The following is a 20,912-nucleotide window of genomic DNA, read 5'->3' as shown; positions in this document are numbered from 1 at the left end:
CGTCCATCGTTGGACCCGTTGTTGGGTGGATTGAATAAACGGCTTTTCAGCATGAATCAGCTAAAAGCTGTGGAGCTTTATTAATGAAATGCCATAGGAAACTTATACGCTACTTACATCGGTTCAATACGTAATCCTTCTTCTTCCCAACAATTGTGCAGGTGGAATACTATTCCGTTTAAAGCTACAATTTGGATCAAAATGTTAATTTTCAGGGCGAACAAATTCACGCCACGTTTGTCCTAACCTTAACTTGAACAATCCGACACCGTCCGTTCTGACCGACAGTATTCTTGTGCTACTATCACCTGTTAAGGAATATAATTCAGGGTAAGGATTAAAAGAATTCCTCTCCGACGTAGGTTCTACTTACGGGATTTAAATTTTTGCTTGTGATGTTCACGAATTCAATGGTCTATATTTTCAACTACTAACTAACAAATTTCATCTATATTTTTTCTTATATAGCGCATTGCGCACATAATAAGTGCGACTGAAAGTGCGGAAACGCGAATAAAACTGCGCTTTTACATTGAATCGCCTTGGTGTCTATTACGCACTTATGTATTATCCAACGAGGAATAAGTGCGCCTTATACATGAAAACGATTCAATGTAAAAGCGCACTTTTATAAGAAAAATCGCACTTTCATGGAGTCCAGTTTTAAATGCCACGAATAATATCTTCCTCTCATCTGTGCATGACGTCTATCTTTTTCTATCCTACCATTTCAAACGATCCTTTTTTCCTTTTTTTCTATCCTTCCATTTCAAACGGTCCTTCTTCCCTTTTCCTATCCTTCCATTTCAAATGGTCCTCACTACATCAAAATTGTCCTTCATCGACAGGTGGTCGACCGTGGAGTTGGAAGGGGTCAGCGGGACATACCGTAACACTCCCCGACCCGTAAGGCTGGTTAGCTATCTCCGGTTCAGCTTTACCTTCTGCTGTTCCCGGCTGAAGCCCCACCTTTTCTATGTCGATCCGCGCCAGCTTTGCTACAGGTCGATGCACCATTCCGTCGGGAGTCTGCACCACGGCATCGCGAACTCGCCCATCTCGGCCCACCACGACCTTGGCTACACGTCCTCGAATCCATCCGTTGCGTATCTTCTCCTCCACGATGATCACCGAATCTCCTACCTCGATCGGTTTTGTCTCCTCAAACCACTTGGTACGACGTGCGATGGTAGGAAGATATTCCCGCACCCACCGGCGCCAAAACTGATCTACCATTGTACGGCATAGATTCCAGTCGCTCCTGCAGGCTTGTCTTGGATCCGTAAGCGTCTTCGGAGTCTGCGTTACGCCGCTCGAGCTCATTAGAAGAAAGTGGTTCGGTGTTAGAGCCTCCTGTTGCGCCGTCTCCAGAGGAATATATGTTAGCGGTCTCGAATTGACCACACTCTCAGCTTCCACTAGCAACGTTGCCAGCGTTTCTTCGTTCGGCGTTCGAGAAGACTCCATTGCAGCAAGAGCGGTTTTCACCGACCGCACTAGACGCTCCCAGGCGCCACCCATGTGAGGTGATCCAGGTGGGTTAAACACCCATTTCGTGTTCGCGTTGGTGAACGTTTCGGCAAGCTGGCGCTCGATTTTGCCCATCTCCTGCTTAAGTTCGTTGCTCGATCCCACGAAATTTGTGCCCCTGTCGCTGCGGATCTCCACAGGTGCTCCTCTGCGTCCGATGAAACGCCTGATCGCCATCTTGCAAGATTCCGTTGAAAGTGTGTGAGCGACTTCGAGATGGATTGCTCGTGTGGTCATACACGTGAACAGAGCTACCCATCGTTTTGCAATACTTCGGTTCACCCGCACGCCGATCGGCCCGAAATAGTCGACGCCTACGTAGGAAAATGGACGTACGTACGCCTGCAACCTGGCCGCCGGGAGTGGAGCCATTCGGGGTGTCGCCAGACTTGGCTTCTTGACTTTACACAAGGCGCACTCTTTAGCCACCTTACGCACGAACGGGCGCAGTTGCGATATGTGGAAACGCTGTCTCACTTCGTTCACGACAGTCTCGCCATTGGCGTGAAGAAATCGTTGGTGGTACCATTCAACCAGCAGTCTAGTCACTGGATGGGCTTTCGGCAATATTACTGGAAACTTAGTGTCAAACGCGGCGACGGTCGCAGCAGATATCCTTCCATCAGAACGAATAACACCTGCTTCGTCCAAGTACGGAGAGTTTGTATATTTTGCTGGTTTTCTCTAGCCGCGCCTGTTGTCCTGGCTGCTTGTCCCGCATTACTGACAAAGTCGCCACCTCGTCCGGATACTGCTCACACTGCACCCAACGAAAGATTGTGGTTTCGGCTGTTGCTAATTCCTCTTGAGTGAGTGGTCCGTCCAGTCGAGTCTCTCGTTTTACCGTTCGCCGTAGATTTTGTACGTAGCGATGAACATGTGCTACCGATCGATACAAATGCGTCAGTTTCGAGAATCGCTCCCACCTCACAAGTTGTGGCGGTACGATAACCTCCTTGTGCACCAAACACGACCTCAGCTCTTCGTCGGTCGTCGCGCCGACTGAATCTGCATCTACGGTCCATTGATCTTCTGGCAAATATAAATCGTTGTCACCACGGAACCAACGGCCGCCTGAGGACAAACACGGCCCTTTTCCCCACTTTGTCGCATCGTCGGCGACGTTCTTTCTCGATGATATCCAACGCCATTGCTTCGCCTCCGACTTGGACAAAATCTCACCTACTCGGCAAGCTACGAACTGGCGATATCTTCGATGATCTGAATTTATCCAAGCCAGCACCGTCTTAGAGTCACACCATAACACTGTCTTCTCGACTACGAGCGAGTGCCCAGTGAGGATGGTCTTCATCAAGCGAACTCCGATTACCGCTGCCATCAACTCCAACCGTGGGATGGAGTGTGCCTTCAGTGGAGCCACCTTGGATTTCCCACCGACTAACGCAACAGAAATCCCATCCGGAAATACCGCCCGAAAGTAAGCGACACACGCATAAGCTTCTTCGCTAGCATCCACGTAGATATGCAGTTGCAGCGACAAGATATCTTTCACCGAACGTTGCGGAAAGTAGCAACGCGGAATGCTAATCTGGTCCAGATGTTTGAACAAACTCGTCCACCGCATCCACTTCCCAAGTAACTCCTCCGGAATTAGTTGATCCCATGTCGTCTTCGCCCTCCACAGCTCCTGGATTAGTACCTTGCCGTGTATGAGGAAAAAACACAACAATCCTGCCGGATCGAATGGGCTCATCACTACTCGCAGTGCCTGGCGCTTAGTTGGATGCTCCGCACCCACCGCTAGCGTCGTTGTAAACGTGAAGACATCGTCGACCGGCTTCCAGTACATCCCGAGCACGCGTTCGGTTGAACTGTTCTTGTCCAGCTGGAGACACTTTTCTGTGACTGGGTCTCTCTCCCCGACCCGTGCGAGAACCTCGGTGGAATTTGAAAGCCAGTTCCGCAGATGAAATCCGCCGAGAGAGTGGACCAGTTTGACTTCATGTGCCAGCTTCACCGCTTCGTCAACGTCGTCAGCGCTGTCCAAGTAGTCATCCACGTAGTGCTTCCGGATAATTGCGTCGGCTGCAACTGGATACTGTCTTGAATGCTCCTTAGCGTTCAAATTCTTCACGAATTGTGCCGAACACGGTGAACACGTTGCACCAAACGTTGCGACGTCCATCAAATACACATCGGGGGCTTGTGTAGGATCATCTCGCCAAAGCAGTCGTTGCGCATGTCGATCTTCTCGTCGAATCCAAATCTGGTGAAACATCTCCTTCAGATCCGCGCACAGAGCGACCCGTTTCTCCCGGAAACCGTATAGAACATTGAGCAACGTATTTAGCAGATTCGGCCCTTTCAACAGCATCGTGTTGAGTGCGACTCCATCCACTTTGGCCGCTGCATCGCAGAAGATACGAACCTTGGACGGCTTCTTGGGATTGATGACCACTCCTAAAGGTAAGTACCACGTACGCCGTGGATCTGAATCATCGAGCTCCTTCCGGGTCGCTTTGTGTATGTACCCTTTCGCTTGATACTCAGAAAGCTGTCTCCTCACACTTTCGCCGATGAGTAAATCCCTCTGCATACGCCTTTCCAAACACTGCAGTCGTCGAACCGCCATCTGGTAGCTGTCCGGGAACTCGAAGCTATCGTACTTCCAGAGAAGCCCAGTTTCGAATCGCTGTCCGACCCGCTTAGTAGTTTCCATCAGGATCCGATTTGCTCGTTGAGTTTCCGCGGACTCAGGATGGGCGACTTCCATTATACCCAGACTCTCGACTGAGAAAAACTTCTCCACGAGCTCATGTAGGGTCTGCTCGGCCTCCTGGCACTCGCATATGTGGAAACTATGAACGATATCCCCTGACTTGTCCTGGTTGGATCCGTAGACCGTCCATCCCAAACGTGATTTTGCTGCTATCGGCTCTCCCGGTCGGCCATCTCGTAGCTTGAGTGTCGATGTAACGTGAGCGTTGTCGTTTCCGATGAGGATGCGCGGTACCGCTTGATCGTAATCATCGATCGGTAGGCCCTTTAGGTACGGAAAGGTTTCTGCGAGTTCCGCGTACCGCAAGGATTGTCGTGGTAAGTCCAGCTTGCTTACGGTGCGCACGTCCGACAAAGAATGTTTGGATGCTCCTGACCGTCCTGCTATTTCCAATGCGACCCGTTGAGAATTAGCTTCTGACCTCTTCACGTTCGCCGTCCACTGCAAGCACAATGGTTGCGGATCTCCTACAACCCCAAGGTCCTTTACCAACTCTTCGTCAATCAGCGTTCTCTCCGAGCCGTCGTCCAAGAAAGCATACACGGACACAGATCGATTGTTCCCATACAAAGTCACTGGAATAATACGAAAAAGCGTAGTCTTCCCAGCGGAATGATGGTTGGTGACAGCTTTGGAACTACTTGGCTTAGCTTCATTCGATACTTGCCTGGACCCATTCTTCGCCGAATTTCCGTCGTTCCCAAACTTCTTACAGCCATTTCCTGGCGTCTTTCCGTTTTCCCTGGCCTGCTGGGCTTCATTTGTGTCCCGTTTGGAGTGCAGCAAAGGGTGGTGACGCCGTTGACACCCGTCGATATCGCATTGCTTGCGATTCTTGCAGGGGCGCCTTCCGTGTGCTCCAAGACAGAGCCGACACAAGCCGAGTTTCTGTATTGTCTCCCAGCGTTCATCGACCGTTTTCTTGTCGAACTCTGAGCAGTCTTTTACCCGATGCCCCGGGTTTTTGCAAATGAAACACGCTGGGCTTGATGGGCGCATCGTAACGCCAGATGCTTCTTTGTTCGTCGCCATCAAAGAAGAATCCTCCATTGAGTGAGTTCCGCAGAAGTTTTTGTCCTTTCCGTTCTTCTCCTTCACTATTCGCGGCTGCTGTACAGGTTGCGGCCTAGGATCGTAGTTCACGGTCACGTCGGATGCCGCTCGCACGAGCGTCTGCATATACTGCGAGAAAGAACGCAGGTTCACTTCCCCGCAGCGCTGCTTGTATAGCGACCAGTCCAGTTTCATATGTGCTGGAAGCTTCTCTACCAACTCGAACAGTAGCATCGGATTGTTGAGATGCGCTTCATGCCTCCCGGCTTCCAGATGATCACAAAAATTCTGCACCGCCATACCGAAACCGATTAGCGTATCTAGTCTTTCCTGTTTTGGCGCAGGTACCCCTCGGATCCTCTGCAACAACGCATGGATCAACAATTCCGGTCTACCATAAAGTGTCTCCAGCGTAGCTAAAACATTTGGGACGCTCGCCGGTAGCAACAGTCGACTCCGCACCGATTCAAGTGCGTGCCCCTTCAAACACCGTTGCAACCTCGCCAAATTTTCCTCGTTCGAAAACCCGCACGTCTGAGTAGAGTTAACGTACGAGCTAATGAATAGCGGCCAGTCCTCCGGATTACCAGAAAAGATTGGCAACTCCTTGTTCATCACGTGTCTTGCCGCCAATTGTCGTGGTGTCGGTCCCCAATACGCCTGCTCGTCATGCAACGGAGGTTGCTGCGCACCAGCCTGGAACTCCGCAAACCGTGGTTGCTCCTGCGGTCCCAATTGGATTCCTGGTGGCACCGTCTGCCTTCTCGAAAACCTTTGCTCAGTGGGGATCACAGACGGTAACGGTTGGCCGGCGTACGACTGGGAATACTCTCCTCCCAGTAATTCTTCCACTGTCACTGGACCTCTAATTGGGCCTGCACTATCTCTATTCACTGCGGTCGATTGCGCGGCGATTGCAAAATTCGGATTACCAACTCGCGGAATGACAAACGAATTGCCTGCTGGAGGAGGCTGGGTGAGAGGAAAGGGATAGTTTTGGAAAGCATGCTGCTTGGGGATTACATTTGCGATGCCTTTGCTAGGCCCGGCGAGCGCGGAGGTAACCGAGAAAATGTTAGCCTGACCGCTACCAACTATTGGCGCTGTTGTGCTTTCGGCTCGACCGATAATACCCCCTAACGTTGGCTCCAACCCTGACTGCCCTAACGAAATACCTGCCAACGCTGCTTCTAGAATACCCTCGTTAATGCTAGTTGGTTGCTGCATGGCGTCCTGCCTAGCTTGTATTCCAGTTGCTGTCGTCGCATTACTCGTACCAATAGCTGGAGCCTTCTCCGTCGGGACAACCAACGTCGAATGGGCGACCTTCCACTGCTGTACCTTGCTGAAGGAACTCTGCACTGAGGCGACACTCCGGTTGTCTTCATCGCCTTCCCCACCTAGGTCAATCACCTCTCTCAAACGGAATGACTCGTTCATTACCGCCTGCTCTAGCTGCAATTGCCTCCGCTCAAACTCTGCTTCCTTTTTCTGCTTCTCTTGCTCCATCTTCCGCTCGTGCTCCCGGCGCTCCAACTCTATACGCTTAATCGCCAAAGCCTTCTGGGCCTCAAGTCTCTCGAGCTGTAGGCGAGCCCTTATTGCTCCAGCACTACAGGTTGAAGTGCTCGTTCCTGCTTTGCTGTTAGCCTTGCTTCCGGGTGCATCAATCACCGGAATCTGTGCCGACGGTCTCTGACAGTTTGGGCATGTAAACGGTCGGTCTGTCGCATCAATGCTGTCGTTCACACCCACACAGGAAAAATGCCACCACGAATCACAGTGACAACAGCTTACCATCCGATCCGTGTCAGGTTCATTACACTGATTACAGTGTGTTTCCACGGTGGGGGCACTTCCTGTACAATTCGGCATTGCTTCGTGGTTATCTTGGACGATCTTTTAGATTGTTGGGTGGATTGAATAAACGGCTTTTCAGCATGAATCAGCTAAAAGCTGTGGAGCTTTATTAATGAAATGCCCTAGGAAACTTATACGCTACTTACATCGGTTCAATACGTAATCCTTCTTCTTCCCAACAATTGTGCAGGTGGAATACTATTCCGTTTAAAGCTACAATTTGGATCAAAATGTTAATTTTCAGGGCGAACAAATTCACGCCACGTTTGTCCTAACCTTAACTTGAACAATCCGACACCGTCCGTTCTGACCGACAGTATTCTTGTGCTACTATCACCTGCTAAGGAATATAATTCAGGGTAAGGATTAAAAGAATTCCTCTCCGACGTAGGTTCTACTTACGGGATTTAAATTTTTGCTTGTGATGTTCACGAATTCAATGGTCTATATTTTCAACTACTAACTAACAAATTTCATCTATATTTTTTCTTATATCTTCCTCTCATCTGTGCATGACGTCTATCTTTTTCTATCCTACCATTTCAAACGATCCTTTTTTCCTTTTTTTCTATCCTTCCATTTCAAACGGTCCTTCTTCCCTTTTCCTATCCTTCCATTTCAAATGGTCCTCACTACATCAAAATTGTCCTTCACCGACAGGTGGTCGACCGTGGACCCAGTAAAGTTCAGCCGGAAATGAACTGGAATTCTGGCTGGTTCCAGTTCGTATTCCGGCTCCAGTGCAACAACCGATTCTAACTAGAATCGGTTGTGTCACTGGAGCCGGAATACGAACTGGAACCAGCCAGAATTCCGGTTCATTTCCGGCTGAGCTTAACTGGGGAGTTGGAAGGGGTCAGCGGGACATACCGTAACACCCGTGTTGAACGATTTCGAAACAATTTTTTGGACGTCTCAGTGGGTGCCCTCTAAGAACGGTTGGTTTCAAAATCGTCCAATGAAGGACGTTCGTTGGACCAATTTGGACAACGTCCAAATAACCGTTCAACGAACGTCCATCGTTGGACCCGTGTTGAACGATTTTGAAACAATTTTTTGGACGTCTCAGTGGGTGGAACCGGAATAATAACTAGAACCAGCCAGTATTCCGGCTCATTTTCCGGCTAATCTTTACTGTCCCACATCGTGAATCCTTTCAGGATTTGGAACCGGTTCCAGGATGGTTTGACTGAGAATCTGCATAAAGTCGGGCTCACTTTCCAGCTGAACTTTACTGGGTTGATACGTAAATGTGTGCGTCAAATAACTCGCATCACACGGTTATTCGTTCTTCTGCTCTCTTTCAGTCGCATTTTGCAGTCAAAATGGATTCCTAAATTTTCACAATGTATTACAGAGTTAATAATTTTGACTCGATACTGTCCTAAAATCAGTTATTTTTACACAAATCCACTACAAACGTCATTATCAACAAACGTGATATATTTTGGTTTATGTGGTTTCGGTGAGTAGAAATTTATAGGATTGTTCTTGGAAAACGAATCTACGTTGTAAAAGTGACGCTATTAAGATAGCATAAGTTAGTGAAAATGAGCTCTGATGAAGATTATGTGCCGGAACCGGTGAAGAGGAAGCGAGGAAGGCCATCAAAGATGGACCAAGAACTGGTAACAACAAAAATATCTGACGACGAATTGGACGGTATGCATTATGCTTGCAGTGTAAGTAGATGCCTTTAGTATTCCAGTCTATGGTCATAATATATTCTACCATCGACTATAGGTTTGTGATCAAGTGTTCCTGCATAAATCCAACTATATGAAACACCAACGACGACATGAGCCGCCTGGAGGATTTATTTGTTCACTGTGCCAACAGCCATTTACCACAGATTGGGATCGGAACCAGCACAAACGTAATGAGCACAGTGTTTTCCGCTGCCGGCTGTGCAAGAAGGAGTTCCCGGTGGAAGATGACTACAATAACCACGTTCAGAGCGAGCATGATGGAAGAGACCGGGAGTACGATGTGTGCCCTTCCTGTGGACAGCAGTTTCGTTCGGTGGCTCAGCTAAAGTAAGTACAATAGCTACTGATGTTGGTCATCTTTTCGCCATGGGATGGATCGGTTCGTAATGCAGATTAAGTGTGCTTTTTGACTGGAAAGAGCACCAATTGGTATCTGTCGCTGATTTACTGTAAATTTCAATTGGACATTTCACAAACGAGATATGTTCAAGTTTCATTTAACCACAATAATTATTGTATAAATTGCATCATGGTGATTCGGGGTGACTGGAGGCTAGTTTACGTTTCTATGGAGAAAAGTATTCTGAACCGTCGATGTTCCGAGAATAGTTAGAGAAACATTCTGAATGCAAAAAATCATTTAAGGATATTTGAAGTGAGAAAATAATGTACGAATAATAACGCACCTTTTTGTCAACCTACATTTTCAGAGTTCACATCGCGTCCAAGTGTGGCGAAGACAAGAAACATGAATGTAACATCTGCCAATCACGTTATTTGACCCAAGCTTCTTTGAATGCTCACATGATTAAACATAACGGCGAAAAGAGTCATCTCTGCAATTACTGTGGAGTAAGTTTCCTCAACAAAGGTCAACTAAAAGTTCACGAAAGGATGCATACTGGTGAAAAACCTTACAAGTGTAATGTATGTTGATAGCACTTTGTAACAAATTTGGTAATAATAAAATAACATTATTTTCTCCCTGCAGCAATGTGATAAAGCATTTGCTCACAGAGAAAGTTTAATCACCCATTCAACGACCCACAGTGGAATCAAGCCATACTATTGCAGTCACTGTGAAAGTCGTTTTTCTTGTATCGGTAAGCAATATGCAATTTGTACTATTCAATTTGTTTACCATGACTGGGCGATAAACGTTTTTGTATTGCAGGGAATTTACTCAAACACCGCAGAGCAAGACCGGATACTTGTGGCCTTCCGCAATATTGCCAAAACAATAAAATCGTTGCTCGACCGAACATAAAAAGTAAGACTTGATTATATGCCATAATTCCAGACACTACACCCGTCTAATGCCGGTATCAGTTACTTAAGCTGTAGTGTAATGAATATACTCTTTCATTTACTATATCGGTGTAGCATCAATGCAAAAACAAAAACGCTATACACTTTGCACCTCTTTTAGCTATGCCGAATCTCACCGATCGGCAGGTGTACAACCAGAAGGTTGTACAGCGGTCCGGTCCAACGCGTGAACGAAAACCAAAACTAGAAACCATTGAAGTTGATCATGTGTCACCGAAAAAACGTGTCGGAAGGAAAGCACCGAAACCAAAAGTTCCGTTTGAAGATTTGCCGGATAATAGTAGCAGGTCGGCAGATGAGGTGTCAGAAGAAGAGAAACCAATTTCTACGGAGCTGCAAGGCACTGATGAGGCAAAAACGAATAAAAGTTCATTTCAGCACAACTATTCCAAACTAGTGACGTTGAAAGTTGAACCTGGTGGCATAAGTTATCCTATGGATACTAAAGTTGATACTCCGTGCAACAACCTGCTGGTAAGATCACCCTTTTGTCATATTAATCATTTGCTAATGTTTGCGATACCGTTTCAGGAAGCTACCGAGATGATTGAAATTGTTGAAGTGAAAGTCGAAGATGACGAAGAAAATTTCATAGTAGAAGGAATCGAGGAGAATTCGGCTGGAGAAACTATTGTCTGCGAGGAGATTCTGTCGGAAACAGTTGATTTCGAGAGTTATGACAAAAAAGACTCCCATGATGAATACTATGATGATGAATACACGACCCATGTTTACGAAGAAGAGGTCAAGACAGAGGAAGCTAACGAACCAACGAAGGAACAGAAGTTGCTCTTCGCAAAAAAAGAATTTGACAGAGAACTTGCGGCCAGTCTTTACGACGATTCTGATGATATGGAAGCCACGGCGAAACATAACGAGAAGGTGAAAGTAAAAAAGGTTTTCACCGAAAAACCACCGGTTGTAGTAGTGAATAGGCGGAGGGGCAGACCGAGAAGACCTTTCATACCGAAAAAACTACCAAAAGATGCGTGAGTCTATTTTCATATATTTTTCATGTTTCGAAGTGTGTTCGCGCTTGATATTTTCATGTATAGAGGAACCCGGGGCTGTTCGGATGTACCTAGGTAAATCGCTATGTTGGGTGGGTAGATATGAAAGAATTTATCAGCCAAAAGTTGTTAGTTTGAAACCTCAGCTACATTTTAGAGCCATAAAAATTAATTTGCACCACTCTATGGCAGCGCTAGGCGACGATTTACAAAACTACGCTTTCCATCCTCTTTCTTTTTCTTTTGCTGTTGTCAATAAAGTATGGCTAAGACCACAGTTGATCCATCTTGCCACAGTAGTCTGTTTTCTTTTTAAATTCCGGTGTTGTTTTGCTCATAAAGTCTACTATTTGTTTCATGCTGTGTTCGCATTCTTCCAAAAATATCTCCGTAAGAGGTTTCATGTACTCCAGTGCAGGGTACTTGCTTCGAGTGATGTTGAATCTCGGACACACATATAGTACACTTCACCGCATGTGTCACATAAGTTATCCGGTTCTAGTTTCCACTGTGCTCTTTTTTCATTTGTTAAGGTATGGCCGGATCTGATTTGCCTTAGTATTTTTATTTGTTTTGCATTCAGTAAATGATCTTTGGAGTATATTTTACTCCTGGTTCTTTCATAATATTGTAATGCCATTTTCCTTTAATTCTCGAATCCAATTTGTATTGATTTGTCCAGTCGTTCCACGTTTCTGTTCTGCTTAGAACCAGAGCACCTCCCATTATGATTCCGTAGAAGTCTGATTGTTTTTGCAGTGTTTTTGCGACTGCTGCTTGATCCACGATCTCATTGCCTTTGAATCTCGTGTGGCTTGGTACCCACTGGATTTGAATTTTAATTATGCCGATGTCCTGGATTTCTTTGAATATTTGTCCGCCATCTCGTTTGGAGTCTCTCTCACTAGAATGTCGCTAATAAATTTCAGTAGAGGTGATCTGAAAGATGTGCTCCTAATCAGTTCTCGTTTTGTCAGTGACTCTATCCTGAAGGACATGGGCATTTGTCCCGCTTCTGCCATCGTGACATGTATTGGCGTGCTCCGCAGGTAGTTCAAACAGACTCCGATGTAGCAGTTCTGTATTCGTTGAACCTTCTGTACATTTGTTGGGCAGCATTTCCATATATCGTTGCTCCGTATTCTAGTCGGTTTCTTATCATCGCATTTCCAATTTTTACCATCGTTTCGGAATTACCTACGTTCCGGAAGAGTAGTTTGAGTAGGCCAAGTTTCTTCCCCGCACTCTCGCATACTGCTTCTATATGCTTCCGGTGTCCCAAAAGACGGTCCGTTGTGTATCCCAGCTAGCGATGAGTATTTACTCGTGCAGCCAAGGGATTAGTTTGTGAGGTATTCCAAGTTTTGCCAAATTTGAGAGGAGCACACTAGTATTCACCGAGTCGTATGCCATTTGTACGTCGAGAAACGTGACTATGCATTCCAGTGCTTTCTCCTTCGATTCCTATATCGTGTTAACCACATAGTTGATGCAAGTCGTTGCCGATACGTGCGGTCGAAAACCAAATGAAAGGTGCGGTATCATGTTTTTGATTTCCGCAATTTCTGAAATCCTGTTTTTACAACTGAGTTGATGAGTTTTAGTTCAACATTCAGAAGTGCGATCTTCTGGAGCTTAGTAGTTTTGGGTAGGGAATCTCTTCCTCTACGAAAGCGCGACTTAACATTTCACATATTTTTGCTTGCATTTCAAGGTAAAGCTTTTTTAGTAGGGCGCACGGGATCTGGTTGGTTCCGGAAGCCGAATGATTTTTTTCTGGAGCGAAGGACATGGAGTAATTCCTCGTCTTTTAATGTTATTTCGTAGTCCTCCAGAGACTCTGCAGTGATTGAGACAGGTTTGCGCACCGATTTGAGTATGTTGTGGAAGTAGTAGTTCATAAACCCGGTTCCTTGCTCGTGATTTATATCTTTCCTCGATTTAGTGTCATTGGTTAGGACAGTGTCTAGCCCCTTGATAATGTTCCACAGTTGCCTTGAAGGAGTGGACTCATCAATGCTTTCAGCTAGTTCCAGAACGTATTTCCGCTTCGTCTGCCGTACCGCTTTTTTTGAACTTAGCTCTTACATTTTGCAGCTGCAGGTAGTTTGTCTATGTTTAGTTAATGTTGTAGCTTCGCAGTGCGACTCTTTTGACAGAATACAGTTCGTTTATCTCATCATTCCACCAACATTTGAGATAGCCTTCTTCTTAACTACAAACGAGGCTTGTTCTACCGCCTCCTCGAATATTTCAACCATATTTGTTGGGGAGTGGATGAATTGTGGTCTCATGTCGTTTAGGTATCCGATTAGCTTACTCTTGTTGACTCTCTTGGTGATTCCTTCGGATATCGGTTTGTCGTTTCCGACCTCGATCCTTATTGCTCGGTGTATACTCTCGAGTTCTTCATCTAGTACTACCCAGTTGGTTTCTCTTCCCTGTTGTGGATAAGGAAATATCTACAGCCGATTCTCTTCCTCGCGGAGGGAAGATTACCCGAGCAGAGTCTGACAACAAATTGAAAAATAAACTTGATGTTGTGATGTTCGGCAAATGATTACTCAGGTTGTTGTCGTTTTGGTCGTTTTAACGGTTAAAAGATCAAAATGGAGAGCAGCAAAATTGTCCTGTGACATCAAACAGAAAACTAATTCTGCTATCATTGAGAGTAAATTGAAAGCTCATTGAGATGCTGATTTTTTTTTGATAACAAAATGTGTATTCACTTTGATATTTTTCCTAAGAAACATAAACATAGAAAATTCTTCTAAGAAACAAGGATAGCAAATTGAGATCAAAAGTTGATGTTATATCTAAAAAATCCAAAACTGATAGCAAAATAAGTTTTCAATTTGATGCTGTTATCAAAATATGAATTCTACTTGTTGTAATTTTGATGTTCGACTTTGCTCGGGTTGTTGTCGTTGAGCCGTCGTTTAGGATTATCATCGAACTGTCCTTTATCAGGCTATGGACTAGTTTCCCCTTACTGCATTCCGGGAAGTATGGATTCCATGATCGATGATGTGCATTCATTTCCGCGCTTACCATGCACTCTCCTGTCATTTGATCGATGTAATGGAAACAATCAGTTATGCCATTCCGTATTACGCTGTCCAGGTTGGAGTCGGGCGGTAGGTGTATGGACTGTAGATTCACCGAACCCATCCCACTTGTCATGGACATTCCTACAGCCTCCACGAGTCCAAAACCAGGGAGTACTAGTTTTTGTAAGTCGAGATCACTTCGTGTCAGAATGCCAACTCCTCCATAGCCACCAATTCTCCGGGTTGAAACAAGATTGTAGATTTTCGTGTGGAATGGCTTGTCCTTCTTCAGCTAGATTTCTTGTAATAGCGCAACGCTCACATTGTTTTGTGTTAGGCTAGTGTAGAGTTTCTCCCGAGTTTTGGTTGACTGAATGATCTGGATATTGTGTTGTAGTATTATTAAGCGTTTATTCCCCATTGATAGAGCTGTTTTTTTTTATTTTGGTGGGCGTTTCGTTGTTCGTATTTTTCAAGCCCTTATGATTGTACTGAGATCAGTGCAGATCTATGATCAGTTGGTCAGTGTCCAACTCCGTCCGGGAAGCATTCAGCCCTTCAAGTATTTTATCGTGCAATTGGCTGAGCCATGATCTGGAACGTAGGAGTTGAAGTAGGTGCATTTTTAGCTGGGCGATAAACATTTCAGTTTCTGTCGCTTTGTGCGGGTTTACCGACAGACCTCGAGCTTTATCTGTTGGTTCGTCAAGGTACAAGTTGGCGAGGCTATCGCGAGCGCTATGGTCGTCAAAGCTTTTTATTTTTACTTCCGTTCTTACTCTTCCAGGTTCCTTTTTCCATTGTCCTCCTCTCTTTGGAATGGTTCAAACATACAGTCGTTGTGTATTCCCGTCCGACGGTAGCGGAATGAAGACACTCTCATCTTCTAGTGTAGCAAATCGGTTGGACGTTATAGGAAAACATCTTTCAGCTTCCACGTATGGTACTCGGTTTTTAGCCATTTCAAGCATGATCTCCCTTCTTCTCTTTCGATCCGGGTACTCCCTATTTGAGGCAGCATGGTCATTCTTGTACTTGCAACAGCGGGGCTGTTTTTGGCAATTTTCTTCTTCATTATGTTTTTTCTCCGCAATTTTCACATGCTTTTTGGCTTTTGCAAAACCTGCCTGTATGGCCAAACCTCTCGCAAGAGCTGCACTGATTGGGAAATATAGAGCTCCGGTTTGAAGTGCCATCTGTATACCGTCACTACCCTTGACAATTCTCTGCCCTGGAATGTTACTTTGATATTCCAGGTATCCACCAGCTGTTTGTTCGCATCTCTCTCTCTCTCTCCCTCTCTCTCTCTCTCTCTCTCTCTCTCTCTCTCTCTCTCTCTCTCTCTCTCTCTCTTCTTCTTCATACACTCGCCTTTAGTATAGGAATATCCGCAATTATGGTCCGCTGGTAAATGTTTAATTATTCCTGGACGCCAAATCGATCTCTTGTAAGCCCACGTGGTCCTTTCCGGTGACGAATTCCACCTCGTAGTTTCCCAACCTGCTGATTTCCTTGCAGTTTCCGAAGCCTGCTTCGAAAAGCAATTTGCCCATCGCTACAGGATGGCTCGGTCACTCTTTCTCGAAGTCTCCAGGCTCCAAATATGCATATTTGGACTGAATCAGCTGTGTTTGTCCGGGACGAAATGCGTTGTGTTATAACGTACTGCTGTTTGCTTTTGGTGCATTAGAAACACTCACTGATTTGTTTTTTCCTGCTGTTCATGCAGTCGTCCTCCCTACATCTGAGCCTTCCGATTTCCCTTTTGTGTTTGTGGACTGTGATCTCGTTATTGTGATTCCTTTTTCCCCCTGTGACATTTTTCCTTATTCAATTCGCTTATTCCTTAATTCCTTATTTTAATCAGATATTTCTTTATATTTTTTTTTACTAAGCTCTTATGTCTTTATTTTTTTCTTGGCTTTTTTTTCCTTTCATACAGCCAGGCCAATATGGCTGCTTCGTAGAAATAATTCCCAACTTTTTCACCGGCCCTTTCTGCGCGTAGAGCCGACCGCGACCGCAATTCGCGCTATTCCGCTATAGCAATTTTCCGAGACCGATTTTCACCCGTTTCGGTTCAATTTCACTGATATTTCTCTCGATAAATTTTTGTTAGCGTTCGAAAATTCCCATTTGATTTCAATTTCTTCACTTTTTTGCCATCCTTTTTCAATGTGGTGCTCATTTGGACATCCGTACGTCGCAATTCAGATCATCAGTTTACTTTATTGTTTTACAATGGTTTTTTTTGATTATATAGGTTTTAACTTTAGGGTCATTCGCTTCTTTTCGGGTTAGAGAAATCTCTTTTTGAAAAATCTCTAACCCTATGTGCCGGGTTGAGAATCGAGCACAGGTGAGCTGCGTACAAGACGATTTACCAACTACTATGAAATCTTTATTGTAGAAACTCTAATTAATTGTGTTAATCTAAATCTAAATAATCACAGCTGTCGATCATATATTTTCTTGACTGCGGCGTGGCGATCGTGTGCGCCGACGCAAGCTGCTGAACGGTGGTTGATGAAATTGACGGTCCGAATAGGGACTAATACGCTCATTTCGCGCAAAAAATGAAAATATCTGTGTTTTCACCCAAACAAAAATCATTCCAAGAAATTTTCACTTTTATTGGTTACTTTAATCACGATTTTACCATTATAACGATTTTTGTTAGGATTGTTTGGTAAAAATATTAAACACATTGTATTTCCTTTCTAAAAAAGACTGCAGAATGAGTTTCATCTGTCAAAATTAATCTTTCAGAAGGGCGCTTCCACGAATATGTCCGATAGTCAGAAAGTTTTACGTTTTTTCAAAGAAATCGGATGAGGGTGGGGGGGAGGGGGTGTCTGAGTTACCCTCACGGTCTTAATAGCTCCGGATTCCACCATGTTTAGAGATTTTAGATGTCATACAATTAGAATCCCGTCGAAGCATTCGGCTAATAGTTTCGTTTTTTTCTAGGATTATTGTGGACATCGCCCAGGAGAAGCGGTTATTGAAGGCTCAGCGTGAAATTTTCGACGAAAGCGTAAAGCAGATCACGATCGATTGCTACCGTTGCGTGCACTGTCCGTCGCAGTACACCACTGAGTATCTTATCGGTCGTCATTTGGAACGATCACATTCGATCGTGCTTCGAAGCTTGCTGGAAACGTTGCAGTACAGTCGAGTATGGACAAAGGATAGAAAGTACAAGTGCCGATACTGCGATCGATTGTACGCCAATGAGAGAGCTCTGGAGAAACACATCCCACTTCATGGACCGAATGGAACCTTAAACCATAAATGCCCCTGCTGTGTAACTTTCTATAACTCCGAAGAAGAAGCTTTGGAGCACGCGTATGTAGAGCATCCTCATCGTATGGAATGTCATATTTGCGATAAAAGATTTCGTGAACCGGAATCACAAGCAACTCACATGAAAAATTTTCATGTGGAAAAAACGTACCAGAGATACAGTTATGTATGCCCAAAATGTGGAAAAAATTTCAGTTCCCGAAACGCAGTAAGCGACCACGAGCGAGCCAATTGTGGCCAAGATCCAATTTACAAATGCGAAATTTGCGAGAAAAGCTTACATAGCGCATCATCGCTTAAACATCATTATACTATACATACTGATGAATACCCTCACTCTTGCCAGTATTGCGGCAAGAGCTACCGAACTTACGGGCAAGTGAAAGTTCACGAACGAACACATACTGGAGAGAAACCCTTCGTTTGTCAGTATTGTTCGAAAGGTTTCGGTCATCGTGAATCTTACCATACGCATCTTTCACTGCACACTGGTATCAAGCGTTATATGTGCTCGGGATGCGGTTTGAGATTCAGCTGCGTTTCAAACCTCCAGGCACACAAAAGGTCTCACAAAACAACATGCGCGTTGGTGCCAAATGTTTCAAAAATTGTCAGCGGCGGTTATCACGAGTTGCCTGAAGGCTATGTACTACCATACCCGAGGAATGATGCTTCAGAATAGAATAAGCCACCTGTTTTTTTATGTTGAGATGTACACATTGATGCGCATGAGTAATTATTTTTTTCAATTAGCTTAAGCTTAATATTACCGATACAAATAAACATTACAATAGATGACGGGTTTTTTTTCTTTTATGTGACGTAATTTATAACGGACCCATGCAATAGAAACGTCATTAATAGAAATATATTCATTATGCCGCGTGATCTTTTATTCGAAAAAATTCTCTCAGTTCATATGCAATGATAGCGAGTGTCATCATGTTTGTTAACCGAGCAAACTCATCATGTTTGTAAACCTGAACTATTTTTCTCCCTTATTATAGTGGCCGAGAGCTGTTTGGTACATATTAGGTAAGTGTCGATTTCCATTGTGTTATTGAATTCTTTCGACTGAGTTATTTGAATAAATGTTAAATAATTTAAAAGAAGCACTGATATCAGGAAAGGCACTATTTATTTGCCCTCCGTGTAGAATTGAGCTGAACGGACGTTCAACTTGCTCCTACACCAGGTTGGCCACGACTAAGTGTTAAACGACGTCGGGAAGACCCCAGGCCAAATGTCGAGAAACCTGTTGCAAGCGGAACAAAGTCCATAGATTTGTGTGATCTCTGTGTGCAAACTACTGTATCCGAAAAGTTATGCCTTTATCTGTCCGGTTCAAACTTGATCATCACTGATAACGCTGTTCAACTGGTGGTTTCACGTTACTTATGCACTTCGGACCCAGCTGTTTTGGTTCGTTTGGTCCCCAAAGGGAAATACGTCTCTAATATGACATTCATTTCATACAAAATCGGTTTGGACCAGTCTAATGGAATCAACATTTGATCCTGAATCATGGCCGTATCGGAATGCGATTCCGTGAATTTGTTCAGTTTTGCTAGCGGTTAATTGCGATGCTGTTGACTTCAAACTGGTACAACCTTCATCCAGGCTCGCAAGCTCGTTGTACAGACGAGTATTTAGTTAATTTATTAATTCCTACACTAAATAACTCCGTATTGCAGAAGGACGATCATGACGAGAGTGCAATCTTTTTTTTGCTTCGAGACCAGGTGGAGCAGTTATAGTTAGGTTAGTCCTGGTACGGTCAGGTGGATAGTTTGGGTAATGGCTGAGCAGGTCCATGCGGACGACATGTACTTCATTGGAGTCTTCTCCATGGATGGATGGGCGGGGTTAGAATTGGAAGGTTAATCGATCGTTGTGTCAAGTAATCTATTATGTCAAACTGTGAATCATTACTTATGGCGATTTCGCTTGAACCTAAAACTGAGTCAGGTTCTAACCCCAACCGCTGTCAGTTCATACATTTTGACAGCAGTTGGGGTTAGGAACTGACTCAGTTTCGCCTCAAACAAAAACCACATTAATTTTCGTCGAGCGGTTCAGAACAGAGTCCCCCGATATCACTAGAGTTTACGTCCAATACTGTCATGTGGTTGCTCTGTGTGGTGGCAGAGTGGAGAGGTTATGAGGGTCCAGTCAAAGCAAAACCATCTGCAATTAATTGTGCTCATGGCGTTGACTAGTGCTTTCATCTTAATTTCAACTGTTGCCCTTGAGGCTCTAAATATCAATCCATTACACATACACTATCAGACTGCAGGTTACTTGGTTTGGAATAGTAACTACCCAGTTAAGCTCAGCCGGAAATGAACCGGAATTCTGGCTGGTTCCAGTTCGTATTCCGGCTTCAGTGACACAACCGATTCTAGTTAGAATCGGTTGTTGCACTGGAGCCGGAATACGAACTGGAACCAGACAGAATTCCAGTTCATTTCCGGCTGAACTTTACTGGGTATGTTGATCTTTCTACCGGTCAGACACGACTGTGGTCACAAATGATTACATAGGGTGAAGATATTCTTGCTCACAGTGATATTACACTCACATTACGCCATGTGAAGATTGTGAAGATTCCCTCTTGAGATGAATGGTTGTTTGACTATACTAGTTTGACTAGATAACAACAAACGCAAGTAGTTTATTACACGGACGATTCTTTGATGGAGGGACGTGCTGGTGTCTACTGTCGTGAAATGAGATTGGAACAATCTCACTTGCTAGATAGGTACTATACTGTATTCCAAGCAGAAATCTTCGTGATTATGTACGGAGTGCAATCGGTCCTTCAACAGTGCTTGTCCGGCAAAATTATAAACTCCTGCTCCGATAGTCAGGCTGAAATCAAGGCCCTTAGCTCTGACAAATCACGGTCCAAACTAGTGATTGCGTGCCGAATCTCAAGCCTAAATCGAAGAATCTACATTTTTCGAAACTCCCCTGCGGCATGCTTACCAGGGCTTTAACCGGCCACTGCAAACTCAATTATCACTTAGCTGCGGACTGCCGGACGCGATCTATTCATGATCGGGCGAGTGTTTGAGACCGCGTTTGTAAATTTATAGGTGCCAAAATGTTTACATAATTATCGGGGTGTATTAATGTTGGCGAGATCGCGGACGTAAGTATGTGTGAATGATTGCAATTGCATGTTCGCATTTGTGATCAAATTTGTGCTATCGTGAAGGACACGAGCGTTTATACGTTTGGAATGGGAGAGATTTTGAGTGTATATGAGAGGATATGCAATTTATTGTGATAGTGAGTGTTAGTATGAATCTAATTTGAGATA

General features: G+C 44.7%; 2 protein-coding genes across 2 annotated transcripts; one reads left to right on the top strand and one right to left on the bottom strand.

Annotated features, from left to right (window-relative positions):
* Positions 1–825: 825 nt before the first annotated feature.
* On the bottom strand, positions 826–7,847 carry LOC131679958 (uncharacterized). Its single transcript, XM_058960701.1, has 4 exons — positions 7,586–7,847; positions 7,460–7,520; positions 2,173–7,396; positions 826–2,078 (listed from the first exon to the last, which is right to left on the bottom strand). The coding sequence occupies exons 3-4, from the start codon at positions 7,196–7,198 to the stop codon at positions 826–828; spliced, it is 6,279 nt and encodes a 2,092-aa protein (XP_058816684.1). The 5' UTR covers positions 7,199–7,396; positions 7,460–7,520; positions 7,586–7,847.
* A 587-nt stretch (positions 7,848–8,434) lies between these two features.
* Positions 8,435–18,383, top strand: LOC131682524 (zinc finger protein 569). The gene is made up of 8 exons (XM_058964061.1): positions 8,435–8,865; positions 8,927–9,219; positions 9,603–9,819; positions 9,884–9,995; positions 10,067–10,162; positions 10,322–10,695; positions 10,753–11,210; positions 17,252–18,383. Exons 1-8 carry the CDS (start codon positions 8,734–8,736, stop codon positions 18,267–18,269), a joined length of 2,700 nt encoding a protein of 899 aa, XP_058820044.1. The 5' UTR covers positions 8,435–8,733; the 3' UTR covers positions 18,270–18,383.
* The last annotated feature ends 2,529 nt before the right edge of the window (positions 18,384–20,912 follow it).

Source organism: Topomyia yanbarensis, chromosome 2 (assembly GCF_030247195.1).
Source record: "Topomyia yanbarensis strain Yona2022 chromosome 2, ASM3024719v1, whole genome shotgun sequence".
NCBI lineage: Eukaryota > Metazoa > Arthropoda > Insecta > Diptera > Culicidae > Topomyia > Topomyia yanbarensis.
The sequence above is the reverse complement of the archived record's forward strand: the minus strand, read 5'-3'. Positions and strand labels throughout refer to the sequence as shown.